The following is a 24,251-nucleotide window of genomic DNA, read 5'->3' as shown; positions in this document are numbered from 1 at the left end:
AAACAAGAAGAATGGCTATACATTGTCTAATTGTAGGTGTTTCCTAAAGGTCTTATATGTTGCTAGAAAACCTGTAAGAATGTCAAATGTACCTCAACATATTCAGCACAAGTATAATAAATAATATGACTTTTTATTGCTTAAAATGGATCCATGCAACATAATATTTGTCTAGCAACGTTGCAGTGTAACCACATCACCATAAAACATGCTATTATTCAGATAAGTGAATAAAGTAATAAGCATGTACAGGAAAAGCCCATAAAATCCCTTTAAATGTCATAAATCTAAGAACAGAGGGGGGAAACTTCTCTGCATTACTGTGGTCACTGCATCTCATAGAGGAGCTCTTTCCCATTTCATTCTATATTATTTTATCTATTTAATTTGTATGGAACTATCTGCACGGCTGTTATTCCTCTCCGAGGAGCTGTCACCTTCCATCTGAAGGCCAGTTTGTACACAGCACCCTGTCGCAGTGTGTGTACCGCTGCCAGAATTATATAAAGCGCTAATAAAATCAGCTCAAGTGTTCTTCCGAGTGCTGGAGATGCCCTTTGGTGATTCCTGGATCGTGCTCTATACATAAAACCAGTCTATATATTCAGGGGAGGATTAGTTTTGAATATGTAAAGTGGGGGTCCCTGCTGCGAGGCGAAGGGGAATGGCACCGTGCTCTCTCGGCGATGCCGTGTTATCGCTCCCGCACTACCAGCGGGTGAAAGAGGATGCTATCGGCATCACTTGCTACTGGAGGTCCCTGCCTGTTAAGTTGTAAGGAACAGACAGCAACACCCAAGGGACACAGTGTGTGTGAGAAAAGAGAGCAACCGAAAGATAGCGTATGTGTGTAAGTGTTTCCCAAGGACAGCTACAGATATCTTTCACTTAAGGTTGCTTCTATGAAAATCACTTCATAGTTTACAGAATGGGGACTCAGCAGAGGAAGAAAACCATTTTGCACGGCAGAGATCGGAGGGACTTATCTTTTATTCACATAAGTTTTCTGTGTGTGGGGTTATGAGTGCTGTAAATCTGTATATGTGTGTTTATTAAAAGAATGAGTGTTGTAGCTCTTTATATTCCAGAACATTTTCTCTTTTTTCATGGTAAGTGTTGATATGTGTGTGTTTGTCTGTGCTGTTTGGCTATGAACAATCCCCCCAGATGTCTCATCTGATATGCACAGGTCTAGAGGCTACGCACCCACAGACAGTGCGACACCAGTAATAAATATACCATGCTGTGTGTTTACTCACATAAGCTCACCATCACTCAAATTATGACGGAGAACCATTAGAACGCAAAAGAGCCTCAGAGCTAATTGTTAGCGCACATAACCCCCCCCCCCCCCCCACTCGCTCACTCTACTGACATTCAAACTTCAAAATATTAATTTTGTCGAGACGATCCAGGTCGCTCTCGGGCGACTGACAGAATGATTGAGGAAAGGAATGACTTCTCGCTATTCTGCAGCAGTTGTCACAAAGCTCTACTTTTAATTAGGCAGCAATCTGTGAATCAGTCTGTTTCTGACCTGCCTGACTTGCAGGGAGTCAATAAAAGTTGACACAATTGATACACAGTAAACGAAGGGAAACACCGTGTCATCTTCATCAATGTGTTGTGTAAAATATGACTTACAGGATGAATGAAGTTTTGATTGGTTTCTAAAACCAAATTCAAAGAAATAATTTCTTCTAAGTGACCTTACAAAAACACAGAGAGTAGCTGTTTCTTTAATTGCTCCCTTTTTCTCTCTTGAAAGAAGAGGAGAGAGAGAGCGCAAAGGAGGAAGTGCTTTGTGACTGTTTCAGTATAAATACATATTTATATATATATATATTGTCAACAATATGTAGATATCTCACCTCAATAATAGCCCCATCGGGTTGCCTGAGGAAGTGCCTGTATCTTTGTTTCCTCCCACTTAGGTTTAGGGTGTAGATTGTCACATGGGTGCTGGTGTCTCCCTCTGGGAGGACTCTGCCCTCTCTGGGGTATTCACTGGGGGGTGCAGAGCCTGCTGATGGGTCGTCCACCGTCCATATATAGTCATAGACTGCAACCTGATCCAGTGCAAACATGAAGAGAGATCATTGTAGAATTAAATACATTGCTTCATAGTAAGGATCTCAACAGTGTTGCAAAGACAAGTTGTAGTGTTGGAGAATCAAACCAGGAGACAATGCACGTCACAAAACATACTAAGATATGAAGGGAATAATAAGTAACAGGGAAGTTCATAAGAATAATGTTTCTTACTATATTCCATTGATAAAATTCCAATATCAAAATCCATGTATTTCGTTTCAAATCATCCCAAAAGCTTACCTTGTAAAGTGCAGGATTTTCATTTTAATTACATACAACTGCAGCCAGCAGATAAGCACCACAGGCTGCTAATTCCTAGCAGTGCATGAGTCCTGTGGGGCCTGATCTGCGGCAGGTAAAGAGACAGGTTGTGTTTGTGATCATGCATACATATGTATAATCCTGGTGGCAGGCTTGTTTATGATTCTTGGTGTGTGTGTGTGTGTGTGTGTGTGTGTGTGTGTGTGTGTGTGTGTGTGTGTGTGTGTGTGTGTATATCGGGGGGGCTTACACACCTGTAATGCGCTGCCCCTCTGTATTAGGGTGAGACACGTGGAGCAAGCGGAGCGTGTAACATGTTATATAGGTCATGTAACTCGAAGTCATCCATGTGTGAAGATCATGGAAGCTCCCTCTCTTTCTGATAGTGTCTGCTGGTGAAGGCTTGAGTGTGTGCATTATGGGAGATTGTATACGTCACATAAAGTAAATAAAAGGCAAAGTATTACGTTTATATTCGTACACAGTTTATGTCATGAAGGAATGACAGAAGTGCTTCATTTAGATTCATTCTAAAATCGTTTGGACCAGCTCGTGCAATTCCACCAGCACACTTAACCACACATACAGAGTCACCAAGAGGAGGAAGTTTTTCAAGTCATTTGTAAAACCCAAGGTGACCCCCTAATTGGCTGCATAATTGTGATTGGTTTAAAAACACAGAAAAGGGGGAAAAAGGCAAACTCATTCAGCGGGCCATAAGTGGCAGGGTCAGGCTGAAGGAGAGGTTTAATTTGGTGGTGTATCGATGTCACCCCACAATTACAAACGGTTAGCCAAACACAACTCTAGGCACTTCAGCGAGGTAACAGTGGGAGCCATTACCCCGCTCGTAATTAGAGACACTGCGTATACTGCAAACCTCACGAGCAGAAAGGAGTTCATTGTCAAAATGTCAAAGAGTCACATATTATGCAGAGAAAGGCACTAGCAGAGAACATTTAAGAAGGTGTGTGTTTTGTTTGTGTCTGCGTGTAAAAGGGGATGTGGGGACACGGGGATGCATCTCTTCAACGCTAATTAAGACGCTCATTAGTGAGATCGCCACAACTGCGCCTTGCCTCCAGCTTGGCCTCGGCCCACACTGGGGGAAAGTGATTACCTGAATTCTTTAAGTAATCAGCACCTCAGCTAGGCAGCAATCAGTCTGTTTGGATAGGGTGTGTATGTTGATTTGCTGCTTTTTTTTTTTTTTTCTTTTGCTTTTTTTGGAAACAAAAGTGGAAGTGTGCAGAAAATCCTAGAATTCTTCCTGTTTCCTGCCAAGTTTATACATTAAAAAAAAAAAAAATCTTGACGCCATGAATGTTGAGAAGAAAAAATGATTAAGAAAACACATCTTTGCTGTACTGGTCACAAGTGTGCAGGTGACCCGGTTCAGGCCCCAATCCAGGATTGTGTAAACCAAGCTGTACAGTGTTGATAGAAACAGCGTGCTTTCATTCCTCTGTACTCTAAGTCACTTTGGTTAAACACACCTGCTTAAATCCCCTTGTGTAGACTGCATGTGTATGTATTTTGGCTTGCATGAAAATAGATTTTTTTGATGTTAGCCATGCCACCATCCTACGCTAATTAGCACGTGAAATCCACTTGACAAGACCAGACAAAAGCTTGAAAAGGTGTTTGTGTGTTCGGTTTGGGTGATGCCATTTCATGCAATGCACCATGGCTCTCAGGATGCATCATTGCTGAGACACAAAAAGGAAAGAGCATTAAGGGGCCTGTCTGCTCCACACTACTCTGTTCTGGTCTGTTGTGTTGCGTTATGATGCTAGCCTGGCTTCTAGCCCTAGCGTGAGTGCTCTCTCCACTCCACCATTGTTCCATTTGATAGCACTAAGTGACTGATTTAGGTTCAATGCCTGCATGGAGCAGACAGGCCAGCTGTGGGTTAAGCAGATAGCATTCAAGTGAGCTAACCCAATTCAAACCCAATCAGGCCGGGATTTATTGTCGGGGTCTGTATTTAGAAATCTGATAGTCTGCATCAGTCTCTTGACTAGCATCAGGAGAGATGGGCCTTATTTCTTTTAGCGGACGACTATAAACGGCAAACCATGTTTTCCAGCAGGGACATAAATTTCAGGATTTGTAGACATTACCGCAAATGGGAGGGAGGGACAGGGCACAGGAAGTGGGGATGGCACAGCTGCAGACATGGCTCCATGGTTCACAAATATAGTCTGTCTGTCTTTCTGGGAGAAGATGCGATTTCACACCAACCGAATCATACCATACTACATCTGAATGCAGAATAAAAGCAATCAGTACTTAAATACAGATGCCTGTGGAAAGCTTTTCTTCTTAAAAATCCACTGTGACTTGTGACAAAATTTGACTGGTCTGTCAATCACTTTTATTCAACTGTGTGCACATGTAAAGTCTGTCAAAAGACAGATTTGGAATTTCAGAGATGTTTTGTTAGTTTGCTTTGAAAATAATAGGCATCACTGACTCAGAGATAAATGGATGTGCATACAATTTCTGAAAGTGATATTTTAAAAATGACCCATACAGAATCTATACCTATAACTCGCAACTAAGCGCTAAAAAGTGGGAAGACAATTTCTGGGGAATAAGTGTTTCCACTGGGTGACTGGTATAGTAATATGTCTGGGAAATGTACAGTGTTTTCTATACACTTATCTCCCACGTCCTTGGCTGTCACAAATGTCTAACTTTTTCCTCAATTTTGTGACATGTCGGGTATAAACACAGTGTCTGGAGCTGACCATTATTTAAAGGACATTCCCACTGTGACGCCACATGACATGTCCCAGCTGACAACCAAAACACTTCCTGAACTTGACCCTATGACCTTGCTTAAAACTTCGCTATTTTCCACTCGTTATCAAAACATAGTGTCAAAATGGGAGCCAATCACAGGCCTAGACAGAAAATCCAGGCAGCTAATTTGTGCATTAATCCACATTATTAGACCACGACAGAAAAGAGGGACGCACAAAGGAGGGGTTTATATTTATCTTTGAACCTTTTAAAAACACACATACCATATTACAGCAGATTTTATCCCACTACATTCCCTACAATCTTTAATAATTAAGACTTCTGTGACCATATTGAGTTTTTTCTCTTCTTCAACTACTTATTCTACCTCTTTTCTCTCTCACTCTTATTGTGAGAAAATTTTCCAGGGGGATCAGAATCAAAATCAGCTTTATTGGTCAGGTATGTGGGCACATACAAGGAATTCGACTCCGGTTTTATCAAGCATTTAAGAATAAATAATAAAGTATCAAACTAATATACAATCCTACTGTACATGCTGTCAGAAAATGGGGAGTAAAAAAGAGGCTGTGACAAGCAGACACAATAAAGTTCTTCTGACTCTGATTGTCATTCTGAACCTTGAGTAAACACGAGTGTCCACATTAGTTTACTAAGCTGTTTGTGTGTGATTTACGAGTAGTTATATACATGCATATGTGTGTGTGTGTGTGTGTGTGTGTGTGTGTGTGTGTGTGTGTGTTTGTAGGGAAAGCAGGAGGGACAGAGAAGTCTCAGTGAGCAGGAAGCCTTAGCCGGGCTGGCGACTGTCCAGCACAGGAGCCTAAGGCGTGGGCACGAGCAAGCCTGTCAGTCCCCCTGATCCCTTAATGATTGATCCAAACTAGATAGCCATCATTACCGCTCAGGCTCTCTCTCTTTCCAAGGTCCCCATGCCACCGTCTAATTTTTACCTTCCATTTGCATGTTCCCATTGACTAATGTAATCTTTCTTTTCTCCCTCTCTCTCTGTCTCCCTACTTCAACCTCTCTGTGTTTCTTTCTCCATCCATGCCCTTTTTTTATATAAAAAATACTGCAGCACATTTTTGGCACATTACAATGTATGAACGGTGAGGGAATAATGTATGCCAGTTGTTTAAAGTTCTCTGGACCCTGTCCGTAGTGAGCACAACACAAGTAGACATTCGACGCAGCCTGTGAGATTGCTGTACCTCTGTTCTCTCCCCTCTCTGTCTCTCCCACTGTTTCCCCTTTTTAAAAACAAAAGCTGCTGACCTTCCCTCCATTTCCCAGCTTCACACTTCCTTCAGCCGTTTCCCACCTTTTCCCGACGCAAAACATACATGGGCGGGCTGTGGTTTTTTCTCCTGCCACCGCCATGATCATTTTAGTTTGTAGTTCTGTCCCACTTGGCTTTAATTTACAGTGTGAAAATAATTAGAATCTCACTTTTGTGAAGAGTGGAGTGAAAATGTAAACAATGCTTCCCTGCGGGCGGGTGCTTCATCACTTTGACAGGTGCATTTGAATTTGCCTGGGTGGCGGACAGGCTTGGTTATTTATGTGTCAGTCGCACATGGAAGCCCCGGCTGTGGCTGGGACTATGGTTGGGACCGAGACTTGGGGAAGAGATTGGAGCACTGTGGGATATAGGTTTTGAGGTGGGAGAAAGCTGGGGATGGTGCTGGTTCTGGACCTGGTGCATGGAATGAGGCTGTTGTTGGTTCTAGCACTTTGAAACATCCCGAAATGAATAGCAAACAGAGCTGGATTATATTAATACTGAGAGGAGGAGTGGTGATACGGAGGAATACTCATACTTTTTAAACTGGCTACACTTGGAGTAAAAGGAGAAGTATGACTGGGTCTGAACATGGGACTGTCGTTGGGGGTGGGTGAACGTACAAGTACTAGGTTTAAAAATGAATGGTGGCCTGGCTTCATGGACTGATACATGAATGTTATGAAGAGTCTGTGTTTATGAATAAAAGAGCTCACAGATCCATTGCAATCTCTGAAAAGGTCAAAGCTCAACTGAAACGTTTTGAAACATCGGTAATAAAATGTAGATGTGCAAAAAATGAGGCAGATCTGAGTGAAACAAGCATTGGCAGGACCATGGAGGGAAGAACTATTTTGGATCCTGAGCAGCTTTGCAGCATATAACACAGGCCGACTTGGTAGCACCCATCACATGCTTCAGATTTGCCAATTGTCTATATATCATTATCAAGTTTATCAAATATAATGCAGAAAGGCTCGGAAAACAGTTATCTACTAGTGTGAACCTTTAAACTAAACTTTGTTTTTACCATAAAAAAAAACAAGTTCATCTAAAATGTATCCTGACCAACAGGATCTATTTGTTGGAAAACTCATGTGTGCAGTAATTATGTCCACTTGCTATTTACAAATAAGGACCAAAGATACAGAGGATAAGATCAAGATAATGAATACTGTACATTAGGAAAATTAAGGCTGTGTATGGATATTGCTTTTACATTTTTACAGCAACACTGTATTGTTCAGCATTAAGCACTGTATGGCTTATTTGCTCTCAACTTTATCAAATACCATATAAAAGCAGTATCTTTAAACTAAACTTTGATTTAAACAACAATCATTTTTATGCCAATTTCATGTTTTTTCAGAAGTAAGACTGTTGTGTTATGAGGTGCAACCGTTTGACAATGATTTCTTTGTACATTTCAAAACAAAAGGCAGTCATAACATGAAAATGCAGCAAGCACACGAGCACAGATCGAGCAGAAAGGAGCATCAATGATTATTGCCAAGTGAGAGAAGAGGTAGACATGGTTGCTTCTTTTGTCCACAGATCCTCAACCGCGCATGCACACACAGACACACGAACACACTTACACTCATCTACATGCTAACACACACACATACATCCTTGCTCACAAACAGACAAAGCCTCACACAGCGAGGCAACGCATGCGTGCATCTCCAGTGCCTGCGGGCGCTTGGGGCTAGGCAGCAGGGAGTTGGGGGAGGGAGGGGGGAGGGTTGTGGGGAGGTGGATGAGTGTGTGGGGCGGGGGGGGGGGGGGGGGGGTGTACTGTGCAGAGGCTGTCTGAGCTATAGAGGGTCAATCCCTCCACTACACCACCACCACCCTGTCTGTCAGAGCTGGCCCGGGCTCAAGGCCTGTTTGCCGAGAACTCTGTTTATACCACAGACACATACTGAATGTAGGAACGTGCACACACTCAGACACACACACACATACACACACACTCACAGACACACACACACGCTCACACTCACACACAAACACGCTAGCACAAGCTCACAGATACATGCAACACACATGCACTGTGTTTCACACATTCACAAACAAATTCCAAATAATAGGCACATACAGTATACTGAAGTACAAATGCACAATCTATGGAGGTCAGACGGCACACAAGCACTTGCTCATTCATAGATTTAAATGCATGCATGTATACACAGGCACATATGTATGAACTAACTGACCTGATGCAACACATACAGATGCAAGGCCAAGACAGGGTACAGCACATTGCACATGGCTTGGAACAGACAAAACCACAAAGCATAAAAGACCACCGACATACATGCATGGATAAGCCAAGAAATGTCAGCCATTAGGATGGAAATAGATATGCTATTATTGTAAATTTGGCCAATATGTGGACGGTCGGCAGAAATAATTGAAGCAGCTTGAAAATGGCATGGATGCACACTGTCTGCGTTGGGCCTGATTTGGCTGAAGCAAAGGTCTGTGTCTGGTTAAACGCACCACTGGACAAGACAGGCCACCCATTCATATTGCATGCAGGGACACACACACACACACACACACACACACACACACACACAGAGTGATAAAATGGCAAGTACGCTACAGTGGCTTTTCATCCACTCGCCTCTCATTACTGAGGTTGTAAAGCAAAGATCACCGACTATAAATATTTCAGCTTGAAGTTAAAGTGCAATAACACACCCCATCCGAAAGTAGCCCGGACCAAATTGGACTTCGAGAAAAGATAAACAAGCAACAATGACTATATTTACATTCAGAATCAAATGAGCAACTTTGAAGAGATTATCCGGAGAGATAGTATCTCTGAGTGCCTGAGATAATCCAGAAAATAAGATATGCATAATTCACTGTTACTAATCTCCTTTGCAGAAAATAAAGCCTACTCCCAGCCTACAGTAAACAACTCAGATATCCCATCTTTTACTTCAGCCATTTCTGACTCATCCCGGGCCCTGAAGTGATCACTTACAAGGTTTTCATATTGAAGCATATTAAAAGATACCTGCAAGTTGACCTAATAACGGCAACTGTGTGCTTTGAATGCTTATAATAATGTCCGTTAAAATGCAAATGAAAGTTACATTTATCTTAATCTTTCTTTAGGTCAGGGATGATAGGAACAGGTGATCTAAACATTGAACAAAAGAAAGTTCAACACATGGGCCTCTTGTGCAGGAGACCCACTTTGCTTAGTGACATTGAAGTTGTGCATGTTTTATATCATTAGAACTATTAGCAAAGAAATCCAATGAAGGATCAATGTGAAGAATAAAAAACAACTTCTTAATGAGAGCGTGTAAGAGACAAAAATTCATGGTCATTTTTCAATAAGACACTTATCTCACACGCACACACACACACTCAATACAGGTCCTATTTTTTATTAAATTGAGGTTACACTGATCACTCAATAATACCAAATACTTGGCTAAAGCAGTGCTTGTAGACATGCCTCCCTCAGGATATCCTAAAAAAAACCTCATTTTCTTACTAACTGTACAAATTTTTAAGACGTTGTGCTCAATTCTCAACATGTCAGGAACCCGGGCTTGGTATTAAGATGCTGCAGACAGATGCCAAAGTTGAGTGTTGCCTTTGATATCCAAAATTTGACTTTGGAGTAGCTTCAACCTAATCAGGCCTCGGAGGCTGGAGGTGATAAGTATCCAAGCCAATAATCAAAATGGGAGCTGGGAATGAGTGGTACGACACACACATACACATTCCTTCTCACATAGGTACTGTAAGCGTGCACACACACACTCAGACGCACACATGAACACACGCCATGTCTCTTTAAGGTTATAAGTGAAACCCTTATGAAAAAAAAAAAGTCTATCTCTCCTTAGGATGTCATGTGGGGCTGTTAAGACGCGACACCTGTCACGATCACCGGGCCCTCTTTATCCCCTCCGGGCCGCAGGACGCGGTCAAGGTCAAACTCTTTGAAGGAGAGGAAGGGAAAAAGGGGGAAAGAAGTGACTAACGACAGACAGTCACAAAGGATCAGATCTGTCAAGTCTAAGCTGTAAAAACCTCTGAGGAGTCAGGGGCTGTATATGCACAGGACTCATAACATTTCCTCAACTGACATAATTGACTTGTGTTGCCTTAAGATTACATCCTCATAAATTAAACATACAGCATCAGCAGCATCATAAACTTTCTGGTTCAAACTATTTTTACCCAGCAGATCTTTGCCAGGTGGTTTGGTAATGAAAACACCTGACACTTAGCATCTTCTTCAGTGTTGCTCTGTGTTTGCAGAGCTCTAATTCAATCTATTCTTACTCGTAAATAGTCCAATTTGTTGCTTTCTGTTTATGTCCTTGAGAAAACAAAGCAACAGACCACAAGGCCTTGACTCTAAGTTTGATGGAAGAAGAAGGATGGTAAATAGATGATGGGGAGAAGAAGGGAAAGGCTTCTAAATCTGGAGTCTCTCTAACTTCTTCCAGCTGGACTTGTTTTGACAGCTGACGGGCGAAGCTTCATATTATGAAGAAATTAAAGGGAAATCTTTTCCTCATTGATGGAGTCATAAGAGGCAATTGTCTGAAACATCTGAAGAGCACAATCTTCTGGAATAATCTCCAAGAATCTTAGCTTGATCCTTTTGTGTGACACAGAGATCGACCTTATGGTTAAAGCACTTCCCTCTTTTGAGTGGATTTCACTTTATCGCTGTCTCATACCCTCCCTCTTTTTTTTTTTCCATCAGAAAAGCTGCCCAGGCCCAGGCTTTGGTAGATAATGACATCCTCTCCTTGGATTAATTGTGAGGGACACATTAAGCAATGTGGCTGACACTCCCTGTAATTAAAGTGTTCACACCGACAAGTTCATACTGGAACACTCTCTATTTCTCTTGCTATGTACCGCTGGAACTATTTGGAAACGGGATGAGACATTAAAGTGCAGTGTTTTTGAGCAAAGTGAATGCATCACCTTGGGAATCTTTCACAATTACAGTGGGAGTTTGAGGTCACTGCCCTTACAGTGGGTCACAGAAATATAACAACTGGTCTGACATTTACAAAATGAAACTTTTTACCCCTGTTATTGGATAGAATAATCTAATGGAAAAATATAGATTTCGTACATTTAACATTCAAAAATCAATCAATGGAATTTCAACATATGAGTACTTATTTATCTTATTTACTGTATGTCCTTACATATCTGTTCGGGGTTGCATGGGCTGGAGCTGAACCCAGCCGTCAATGGGCGAGATGCAGAGGAAACCCTGGACTCATCCCCAGTGAATCACAGGGCTCACATAGACCGACCAAGTTGAAAATTGACGCCAGTGTGGAAGTGCAAAAATGTGCATTTCCTCGAGTGTCCACTTGAGGCTGGCTGCTATAGACCCAGAAGTCCCATACACATCCATTCAAAAAAGTCAATTTAATTTTAACAGCAGAAATAAAAAATGTTTATATCCTGGTTCAAAAAATGTGTTTCATCTGAATAGTTAATTTATTAATTGGGACACACCTTATGGCGGGGTGACTTTATTTTATAACTCTTCTGTTTGGATTTAATGAAGGATAAGAGTTATTCATAATGAGGGGCATGCGAGTTGTATCTGTTTGTCAGGAGGCTTGAGGCCCGCCTCTGCTCCAAACCTTTGCCTGTTTCTAGGTCGAACAAAAGTCTGTTTGAGACAGCATTTTCAAAATGTTAATCGCCACCGACGAGCCTCAAAAGTCTGAAACCAATGGATGACATCACTGATATGCTTATATACAGCTTAACATAGAATGTCAATTTCTTAAACTTCACATATAAAATAATCCCATTGGCAAAACATTTAAATCTTAAATAATACATTATCAACCCATTTTAGGGAAGGCTTTTCCATAAAGTGATTGCCTAATTCTGCCTGGTACCAGTTACTTTGCCAAGCTTTGTGGTTTACATCAAAGGAACTGGGACATTGGTAATACCTCTTCTTGCCCTCACATGCTCAGGCTTCTTTAGAAAGTCAGGTATGGTTGTTTTGTAAGGGCTCAGCAGGTGCTATCAGAGGTAAAAGAAGGGGTAGGAGAATCACAGCAATCAACGCATACTGGAAATGGTTTCACAGGACAGAACTGATGGAGAACAGCTCACATCTCAAGGCTAATTAATGGAAAAGGTTTTTCGGTGGTAAATGTGTACAACATTCACTCACAGTAGCAAGTGTTTCCTTTCAGAGCTGTTGGTGAAAATATATTTCTTGTGTATTTAAAGACAATGGTGTCATCTCAGAGAGAATGTGTATTCTTTTTTAATTAATGCATAGGCTTTGAATGTTACTGGGCACTTTACATGGATGCACTTTTTTGTCTAGAAGTTCTGAATTAGGATAGAGGTGAGAGAGTCCATCTGTTTGAGCTTTATCTGTTTTTTTTCTGTTCTTCTTTTTTAACCAGTGAGCACCACTTTCACACATTGCTGCCCAGCAAAGTCCATGACCTTTTCAGCAACACAGGCATGTAGCCTTTGCAGTCATATCTCATATTGAGCTCCCTAATGCTCTGACTGTGAAAGCTGTGCTTGCTGCTGCATCGCTCCTGTCCTTGCCTGCCTGCCTGCTCGCTATCGCCTCAGGCCATTGGGGCCCTCAGCGCTGTCCACTAAAAAAAAAAAACTCATCCGCTGTAATTGAAGAAGCTACTCTAATGTGACATGCACATACAAGTGCACAAAAAGGTTTGTGTGCACTGTAAACTGTAGTCATCCTTACACATGCACAGTCAAAATGCACACTGTATTGTACAGGCAGCTAAGCAAAATACCCATATGCACACACATGCATGCACACTGACCACATTTCTCTTTGGAAGAGGTTATTGGGGGGTTGGGAGGACTCTGGTGACCCCACACTTACTCACATGCATGTACACACACACACACACACACACACACACACACACACACACACACACACCATAGACCAATAGTTGCCCTCTGACTCCAGTCGACCCTCTATTGCTACTGAAGCACTCAGCTCCTCTGCTCATCTCCTGGTGTTCCTGTGTTGCTGTTTTGGGTTCCTGTTCAGGAGCTGAAGGTTCTATTGTTGTGTGACAGCGGTTCCTGTGTATCCTGTCACAGCCTACTGCTCCCTCTGTCCCCCTTTTCTCACCAAAGTTTCCTCTTCCATTTTTTTCAGGGGAGTTAAAAATCCCAGGTGGCCTAAATCTCACTTTACTGTATTGTATGCAGTGGTAAATAAAGCAGGTGAAAAACATGTATATTTTAAGTATAGTGTCGAGGTAGGCCTGTAAATAGTTTCAACTTAAATAGTTTTGTATATAGTTTAGAAGTTATTCAGATTGTGTAATGTTCAAAGTCCTTATTTACATTCATACAAACTCATTTAGAGTAATTTAAGTGAAAAGGAGCATTTTCCTACATCTGCTCTGTGTTTTTTTTTTCAGTTAATAACTTCAGCTAAATAACATTGGGTTTTGATTTATTTTGAGAGTCAAGGCAACAGAATATACTGCTGAATTAACTGTGGAAATAAGATTATAGAAACAAATGTTCTTTTATGTCACAAGATAATTTGTGGGAAAAGATGGCCCTGGTTCCTCATTGGTCAGATGGTACAATTATGTCACTGCTGTATGTTAAGATGGAGAACACATCTTCTATGATTAACAGCCAGCCTTCTAGACTCCGGTTATCATTACCATCCAATCTGTGCTGCTTGACTCTCAACAGGTTTATTCCCCACCAACCACGCTGCTGTTGCATAGCACCTTGGGTGTTCCCAAACTTGCCCGCTGGAAACCCATTACCTAGACATACGGAGACAAACGGCAACGAAGGTACGCAAATGTTGATGCAATCAAGTTGGGAAAACATCTCCAGGGCCACCACTCAAACCCCCTCCTCCCTCCCACCACACTCCCCCACTTCTTTTAATCTCTCCCTCTCTCCTTCAATTATCACAATGTCACCACCACTGGGAAAGTTTCCTTTCCATGAATTAACAGGAAAAGAGCATTTGCAGTGGGTACGCCGGTTCTCTACTTTGTCATTGTCATGGCGGAGGCTCTGACAAAACAGTTTGCATACCTGCTTAAGTATTACAGAAATTAACACCTCCCTTCCAGGTACAGTAATCAAGGGGGTGACGGGAGACAATTAATTAGGTCCATCTGCATCACTGCCTTTACATAATTAATGGGGCTCATTACTGAACCACGAGCAGAAGCTGTAGCATGGTAGTGCACTCACTAGCTCTGAGCATGATGGCACTATATGGACTTTTGTAGTTTTGTTTAATTTAAAACTTGATATATTTTTCAAAATAAATGCGCAGTGTCAACTCCAGTTTCCTATCAAAATATGTTAAACTTTAATTGGTCCATTCTGCATCTTCTGTTAGCCTCTATTCTAAAACATGAAGAAAATGACACTCACGCTGTCACAATGCCACTTAAATCAATCTTCACTGGTAGTTTGCTCATACAAGTACATTGGCTATTTTTTACTTTTAATTATAGCACTGATCTGTTGTGCTGATTAAAGTTTTTTGGACGAATGAAAGAATTTACATTTACATTAAAACATTTACATTTTATAGATATGCAAATACAATTGGGAGACAGAAGTGTGAGGTAAATCCTGAATAATTTTAATGTGAAAATTGTCATCATTGGTGGGTCAGCTTCACCCCCCTCCCCCTCTACCATGTATGTGTAATAGAATAGATGCAGCAGAGCCACGTTCATTCCAAACTCTGACTTCCATGTGTAAAAGTATTGGATCTTCTGCGATACTGTGCCCAAAGCTCATGCTTACTTGGAGTCGCAGTGCCATTGCTCTGATCTGCGTTCATTATGTCTACAAAAATATCTATTTGGCTTTGATAACATTTTGACACTTTTAGGACTCATGATTTTAAAAAGGGTTATTTAAGGGTTCGTATTGGGAAGTTGATGTACCTTAAAAAAATGACACAATGATTTATAGACTCGTGGGAAAAAGTCTGTTTGGGCCCAAAGGATGTCACGAGACGCTGCAATACCAGGTTCGGCCACCATGTTAAATTAGCTTTAACAGTTGATACACTTCCTGGGGGCTTGGTTTCCACTATATTTGAGTCTATTGATCTTTCCTAGAAACTCATTCTTTCTCACTTCTACCTGAGATCTAATCAAAGAGCACACAGGTACATTGGAACTTGACTCATTAAACATTTTTGCTTGGCTACTGCACTCTCCTGCTGACATCTCAATCTGAGAGTCATATTTAAACCTCAAAGCAACTCAAACTATCATATGGCATGGATGGATCTATAATATACAGTTAATTGGTGAGAAAGTGAAAGTGAAGTGATAATAATGGGCCATTTGCACGTTGGTTATTGGATGTGAATTATTTTTTATTGTTTTGGGGCTGGAGGGAGAAACGGCATTGGACAGATTTTTGTTGGGTTCTTAACACAGTGCAGCCACATGACTAGTTTTAACTTTGTGGATTGTAATCACCTGGCAGTTTATTTGACTTACATGTACGTTAACATTTTCATGTGCCGTTCATACACAGTAGGAACATCTTGATCATGCCCATGACATTGAGAATCCTATGAAGTGTCAGACACTGAATAGAGTCCATCAACAACATGATCAACGTTTTAGACTACTTGTCATGTTCTCCATTAAAGTTGTTGGGATGTTACTAGTTATGACCAGTTAAGACGCAAGAAAATGCAGAATCTAGGAATAATGTGGGTCAGCTGGTCAAGCACATTAAACTAGCTGACATACCTCTTCAATTTAATTTCTAGGTTTTATAGGTTAACATAGATATTTTAACATTATTGCTGTGTCATATGACCTACTTTAAGATTAATCTTAAAAGACCTCAATTTGTGATTCTCTGAATGATTTACTTCAGTTTCCCTGTCTGGCACCTGAAGTACAACTGGCATCAAATAAGGCTAAAACAAACAGCAGGTATTTTCACTTCCTGCTTTCCCCAGATCTGATTTGTGGAAAATGTCACTTGAAAGAGTGTGCTGTTCAATAACTTTGTAAAATTGGCTCAATATCAGACTGCTCTGTTCCTGTGTGTGCCTTGTTTTCCTTCCCCTCATCCCTCCTTTCTCTCACTCTGCTAATGAAGGCCTCGTGGCCCACTGTTATTAAAATGACGCCCTTGCCTCTGATATTAATTGGGTCCGTAATAGGGAATGCGTCGGATTCATTATTTAATTGCAAGGGCACATTCGGAATACAGTTTCTGAAATGTATTTTTAATGAAAAACACTACATCCTGACCTAATCATATCAACCTTATTCTATCTAATTAAGGATGCAAAAAATCATTAGAGTTGCAAAATATTAGTTTCAGCTCTGTCGGGCTGCTCCTTTGCTCGGCTTCATGAATATTTTTTTTTCCTGTCTATGATAAATAGTTAATGAGGGAAAAGTGACAAAAATTTGCATGTAGGCAAATTAGTTTAATAGGGATATGTCTTTGCTGAGGTGGGAAAGTGACCCTTTTCACGGGAGAAACTGTTACAATAATTATGGAATAATGGCAAGGCCCATCTTATTTGGATGAAAAATGGCCAACTTGAATAATGTAAAATCATAAAATGCAATAACCCTAAATTTTCATCACGCTGGAGAATGTGTTAACGTGTTAGCATTATATCAGTTTAATAACAGCAAATTAGGGACAATATGAAGTACGCTGTAATTGTTGCTGTGGAGGGAGATATGCAGTAATGCGAGGATGATTTAGCAGAGCCACCACAGCAAGAGGCCATCAGCAGCTAAATGAAGCATTTTCTTAATCACAAACTTTGGGGCTTTAATTTCTTTCAAAGTCTCCAAACATTGGGAGGTTTAATTTTCTCCCAATAAACAGGACCATCACCATTCCATTAGCAGCAGTGTAGTCACCTCTCAGAGCCAGGGCTGCAGTTCATTAGAGCTTACAAGACGTGTGTTTAAAGGACATATAGGGGGGAAAGCTGTTTTACACTCAGTTTATGCAGTAAGTCGTGCATAAAACACGTTAGCTTGTGAATTTAATGTTATATAGTTAGCTGAATTCAAGATGAATTTTCTTTTTTAGATGACCAAAAAAACCCTAGTGTCATCTTTTCATATCTAATTTCTAATTTATCTAATGAATCAACTAACATTCTCTATCTATATGTCTGTCTGTCTGTCTGATAGGTCTTTAAGATACAAAAAAAAGCGAACAACAAATTGTGATGACCCCTGACTGTCAGTGCTCGTGTTACCCTCCTTATTCAGACTTCAAGTAGAGAGGGGCGGAGCCAGTTAATTTGATTTCATGCACCTGGACAGGCTTGGACCGGGTTCTTAACCTGGCTTCTCAGTCTATTTCTTGCTCTCTCTTGCCATCACCAATGTTGATTTGTTGTCTTTGTTTTGCCTCCACAACTTTGCAATCACTACAGATGTACAGACTGCATATTCTTTTATTAGGAAGTTTTGCCATTATTATTTAAATTACATTAAACTGTGTGGTCTCCCTGTTTGTCCTGCCTGCTGGAGCCTGGGCTGTGACAAAATACACAAGAGACAGTACTAACCAAAATCAACAATAGAACTCACAGAACAATACAGGATTCAAAATATTGTTCAATAAAACACGAATACAGGAGGCACGAGATCATACATGACTTCAAGACTGAGTCCCCTTTATGATCCCAGTCTGGATCAAGTTTGAGTAAAATGATAAAAGGATGATTTTCATCATTACAGATAGTGAACAATAGAAGTTGTTGCAAAGATGAAAAGCAATTTAAAATTTGTAACTGTAAAGCTGTGACTCTAAAATGAAATGAATATGTGAAAAGACAACAACATTGTATTCATTATTGGTAAACATGTTTTTACTGACAAGAGAAATGTCCATTCTTGGGTGCCTTTTTTTTTTTTTTTTGCATTTGTCAAGATTATATCCAGTCATACTGATAATGAGATTACAGTTAAATGTGACCAATAAGTCAATTCAGAATTTAACAGAGGAAGCTGAATTGTAGTAATTAGACTTTCAGAGGGACATGAGCCAGCTTGACACTCACAAAAACTAATTCTAAACAAGCCTGTTTAAGTCCCCTTTTAGGCAAAATGGGCATCATTTCAACATCAGCTAGTCCATATTTAATGAGAAACAGATAACCAACTTGTGTGTCTGGTTCTATTTCCCCCTTTACCGCCATATGAACAAGTAAAGATCACGGGAGTTAATGAACATGGAGAACACCGAGCGATGTGTGCCACTAACAAATCCTACAAAATAAATTAAAAGGGACTGCAGTTTGATCGCTGTGCTCCATTTCCCTTATCTCAACAAGTCACATTTTCAATCACTATGCAAAGATTTCTGGTGTAGGCTCGGTGCTAATACACTGCCCTTCCCTGTGTCATCCCTATCGACCTACACCGGGCTGTCAAACATGCACCAGTATATATCAAGACATAATTTCTGAAAACATGGATTTATGCAAACTGGGACTCTGTGTTCCCCATGACACTGAGTTGTCCACATTAAGAGAACGCCCAGTGTAACTTATGCACCCAAGTATGTGTTGATTGAGCAGTCTTTCTTTAATGAAATATCTTTGGAAATTGGTTTCCACAGACTAATCAGGCAGCCCGCTAGCCGGGATTCTGTTTTGGTAATTATCTTGTACTAATTAGAATGGAGCTAAAGACCTCTGAGATGAATTCTCAGCTTTCTCAAATGTAACTAAAGAAAATGTAATGACATAAAACGAGTGTATTCTATATACCTTATTGGACATAATATCTTTGTTAAAGTGACCAAAGGAATACGGTGTGAGAGCGTCACAGCTACCATGAAATAAAAATCATTCCTCTGAGTACCACATTCATCCTGTTCAGCCTGTCTTTCCATTTACTCTATAACATGGGAAAGACATTCTCCATAGACACGGAAAATCGAGATTAATAAATGTGACCTTTGACTCATTGTCTTGTTAAGGAAACCTCCATTAGCCCAATTAATCATCAAGGGTTTGAGGAGAAGACCATTGTCTTAGAGAGACAGGAGAGGCTGCATTGTGGTGAGATGCTTACCTTACGCCTTTCCCCATTAAAGCCTCTCCACTGCTCCGCTTTCTTTACAATGTAGCTCAGCTCCTGATTGGACAGCTCCAGGTCTTCAGGCAGGAAGTACGTCCCTTCCTTGGCTGTAAGCCTCTGAAAGACGTCCAGCATGCGGCCATTGTTGTGGAATCTGATGAGGTGGAAAAGGACGTGAAGAAGGAGAAACTGGAGCAGGAGTTGCACCGTGCTGAATCACTGTCTTTGCCCTTTGAAAAGTCACATGGGGTCAAATACGGGTCAGATCTGAGGTCAGATTGTAAATACATACTTGTGCCAAACAGAATCAAGTTCAGTTTTTTACTTCCACATTGGCTGTCTTTTGTGGATCAGGTCAACAGACAATAATCCCGACTTGCTGGAAGATCATATAAAACGTCTATTGATTACACAAAGCGTGTTTGCAGAGTAACGCTCTATAAATATATAATACATCAATTCCAACACCATGAAAGCGCAAAAAGGAATCAAACAAATTGGCCAGTGAGTGGGAAGCACTTTGTTAACACAAGCTGACTGTAGCGCTGTCTGTGTTTGACTGTGTGTCTGCGTGGTTGTACATCTGTTAATGTGTGGGAGTCAGATCCTGGGATCCTCTTCAGTGTTAATGCTGAGCTTCAAAGATGGCAGATGCAACAGACGTGCTGGTTGCAGATGTGTCTGGAGAGACGGGCCTGAGTCACAAGCAAACATTCTGCACAGCAAAAGGCGTATTGATTCATACCTCCAGATGAGCGCACATCGCCAAAGTGTTGTTTTTCCTTTACCACACAAGGGTGCACGCAGCCAACCCCTAAAAAGAATCACCATGTCTGTAAACAAATGCCTTGGCTGACCATCAAAACTGGCAGACCTTGTGCCCTTCCATAGAGATTCTAGCCTGTCAGAGGGTAATCAACTCTCAAATAAAACCAACATCAAGGAGACCGGGATTTATACAAGACGCCAGTGCGTAGCTTTGAACCCAGCATCATTCCCCATCGCTCTCGGGAGTTGGATGTTTGTAGAATCTTGACCTCAGACACAGGAATAGCATGCATTCATTTTCATCCTACACTTGAATTGTGCTTCTCATTCATTTATGCTGTCTCTCTCTCGGAGAAATTCAACATCTCTGTATCTTTGGCATCAAAACAGTCTCTGGACTCTGTGTTGCCAGTGCCCTGGATGCAAGTTGCCTATGTGTTACTTATATCTGGGGTTTGACCTGGATGAGGATGGCTCCCATTAGCTCTCCTTCAGTAAAGGGGTTCTTCTAAAGGACATAGGTCAACTTATGGACTCCACTTTAGAAATCTAATACTATCTAATAGTATCCACTACAAAACCACTTTGGTGGAATAAAAGGGAAGGGTCTTTTCAAAAGGGTTCTATGCATATAAATCGACATATGAAACATATACATTATCTCCAGTACAATAATGGAATCAATGAATGGACTGTTTGTGTTATGATATGCTAATCTAAAACTGTTTTTATAGTGAAGTTCAAGACTATGCCTTGTATATTTATTTTATTTCCAGGAAAAAAAGAAAAGATTCCAAGTTAGCAGTCTCATATCCATTTACATGAATTTTACACGACATAGAAACCAATGGATGAGTTTTCCTTTAAGAAGAAATACTCAAATAGTGACACATACAGTACATACACACTGTATGCTGTTTAGTACACACATTAAAAGTTGTGTTCTGAATACACATGTGGGCCAAAACCCAACAACAATGCAGATGAACTAACTCATTGTGTATATGCAAACTAAGTATTTTTTATTGTGTAACCATGTTGGGTGTAACTAGACCCATATCAATGTCACTTTATTCTTTGTGGTGTTTATTAAATTTCCAGGGGACAGAGGTGTAAAGCACCGCGCTGATGTGTATTTTTACAGCCAGTGAATAAGGGCTGCCTAAAATGTAATTAAAAAAGGATAACAGTCCATTCTATCTATACATATAGCCTGGGGCATTTTTTTAGAAATAGGTCACGCTCTGTGTCAGAGCCCCTTCCTTGCAGCCAATAGGAAACTGTAACCCATAAAATTATCAGCCTTGCTTCAGCCTCGTGGCCTACATTCAATACAAACCCGTGTGGCGGCTGAGTGGCAGAAGTCATTATTCCCGGCTGCTGTTTTAATATTGTCCATTTAGCCGGAGCCCGATAAGCGTCCCGCTTACTGAAATTAGATGGCACCCTCTCCTCGGCCGCCAATCTCAAACTGATTAATTCAATAAGGGTTCCCTTACATTTGGAGCCCTTAATGGAATTTGCTCTTATACGAGGGTGGGAGAGCTCACCTTGGATGAAACTGTGTTACATTATTCACTAATTTATCAACCCCCACATTCTACTTTTTCACATTGATGCTGCAAAAATAATGTCTTTCTATGATTTAAAAATGCAATAATCATATGTTGTGCTGGAAATGTCTTATAAGTGGTGCTCAAGTTTATATGTAAGAGGGTCTCCTTTAATATTCTAAATTAGCTACTGTTTGACTGAACAGTCAAGGACCAGCCTTCTTCAAATGAACAAGAAGAGATTCAAACTTTTCATATTGTATTTCCTGGTCATCCAAGCTAACCAAGCTCCAAAGCTTATAACAGCCTCACAGAGAACATAAAGGCTTTGTGGGGATTTTTTAAAACAGTCTAAGATGCTCAACCATAATATAAACCAAGCAAGAGAATGTTTCAGGATGGCTGACCTCAATCTGCAAGACATGAGTGGAACACATAGTGCATTAAGATGCTCGCCACCATGTATATGCAGTCCATTTCAATATGTATGAAACCTGCAGTGATACCAACCATGCAAAACACTCAGCCTAATCGGATAATGTAAGGGGGTTATATGTTCACGCTATATCAAAACACATCTAACTTTTGAATTAGAAACGCTTTCAATATTCCAACCCGTATGGTGCCGTCAAAAACAGCAACTGTGTGGTGCATGTGTGAGTTTCTGCTTTTGTGTCACATAATTCAATGTGTATGTGAGTGAGTGTATGTGTGAGGTTGATGCATAACTGCATAAGTAATTCCATGCGACTTTAAAATCAAAAAGGATTAGATCAACATTTGTTTTATTTTTTTTTTGTGTGTGTGGGGTTTTCTGTGGACAGAGGAGGGAAAGAAATGGTGGATGCGGTAGAACATGGGATGCGGCTGTGGGGGTGGACGGTTTAGAGTTATTCCTGAGTGGGTGCTTGAGACGTGAAGGCTGGTGAGGGCCTGAGTGTTTCAGGAAGGGTCTTCCTCTTCATTGGCAGACTGTCCCTACAGGCTGTGTCAATTCAGTACTATCAGGACTTTAACTGTCAGGTAGGTTAAACACAAAGTCATGGGTAAATGAATATTTCAATGAAGTCATTGGAACTAGAAATGACAGTAACTGTCACTGCTCCAGGTTGGTAAGGAGCCATGTTGGGTCAAAAATGTTCAGCTAGAGAAGATTGGCAAAAAAAAATACAAGGTTTATATTTATATACGATTCCAACAAACAACATCTCCTTTTATTTCCTTTTTCCTCTTTCACTTAACAGAAAGTATCGCAAAAGTTTTTAGGCTCATACATGTAATGCTAAGTCAGGAGAATCAAAACAAACAATACAATCAGGCGACCACCTTCTTGCATGTCTCACCTGAGGAGGTAAATGGACAGGATGGTGATGGAGAGCAGGAAAAGGACTGCGTACAAGAAGAGAGTGATGATCACTCCAGCTGCACCTGATTGGTCGGTTCGATAGAAGTGCCAGTACAGCTTGGCTGCGTCGCCCACCGGTGTGTCCGGGCTGTAGGCCAGCCGCTGAGGAGACAGAGGTTGAAAGAAAAGATGGGAAGAAAAAGACGAATCAGCAAGTGTTAGATGTATAAGACTGGACATATGCAATACGGAGAAGCTGCAGCTGAAGACAGAGATTGATCGAAGGAAGACCACATGATGGCTTCAGGACTGAGTGTCACATACTGGTCAGCTGCTTTTCCTTTCACTCTATGTCCCTCATAGCTGACTTTCTTCATTTATAAACACCACAAAGGCTTTGATGGTTTCTTTAAAAAATATTTTTGAAGTTTAAGAGAATTCATATTCAAATTATTCAGGATTTGATCTCTTGTCAAGAGATTCAGTGGACAACAGTCCAAATCATTTCCGTCGCCCTCAATGCCAAAAACGACACTCATCTAACCTTGCACATTTATTTCCCACCCTCTCCTCTCCCACCCTTTTTTTTTTTTTTGTAATCTAAAGTCACTTTGCCAAGATAAAGTGAACTCCTATTTAAAGTGCACAAGTGTCCAAGTTATTTTTAAGTGACTTACCCCGAGGACGGCGTCCACTGCAAAGACTGCCAGGGGGTCGAGGACTGTCCACACTCCCTGAGCCATGATAAACTTTGACGTGAAGGAAGGGAGTGAGCCAAATATCTGTTGACAGCCCCATCTGATCAGAACCAGCAGGAACGTTACTGCGTTCAAGGTCAGGGGACCAACCACCACCATCGCCAGCTCCTCCCGGGTGTGGAGCAGAGAACCCTGGTACACCAGGTCCACCGTGTGTGCGTGGAACTGGAATCTTGCGGGAGAGGGAAAAGGAGGCTGGTGATGTGCAAGTTGGTAGACCAAATGTGTAGTGTGTGTGTGTGTGTGTGTGTGTGTGTGTGTGTGTGTGTGTGTGTGTGTGTGTGTGTGTGTGTGTGT

General features: G+C 41.0%; 1 protein-coding gene across 1 annotated transcript in view; it reads right to left on the bottom strand.

Annotated features, from left to right (window-relative positions):
* ofcc1 (orofacial cleft 1 candidate 1) overlaps positions 1-24,251 on the bottom strand; it is a gene marked incomplete at its 5' end in the record, with an annotated part of 74,232 nt that overhangs the window by 4,273 nt on the left and 45,708 nt on the right. Inside the window, 4 exons of the mRNA XM_061065117.1 lie at positions 1,872-2,069; positions 19,525-19,684; positions 23,195-23,358; positions 23,874-24,126. Coding sequence (XP_060921100.1) covers positions 1,872-2,069; positions 19,525-19,684; positions 23,195-23,358; positions 23,874-24,126 — 775 coding nt within the window. The remainder of the gene's footprint in view (positions 1-1,871; positions 2,070-19,524; positions 19,685-23,194; positions 23,359-23,873; positions 24,127-24,251) is intronic.

This window comes from Labrus mixtus, chromosome 19, assembly GCF_963584025.1.
Source record: "Labrus mixtus chromosome 19, fLabMix1.1, whole genome shotgun sequence".
In the NCBI taxonomy this organism is placed as follows: Eukaryota; Metazoa; Chordata; class Actinopteri; order Labriformes; family Labridae; genus Labrus; species Labrus mixtus.
This window is presented reverse-complemented; position numbering and strand designations above follow the sequence as displayed.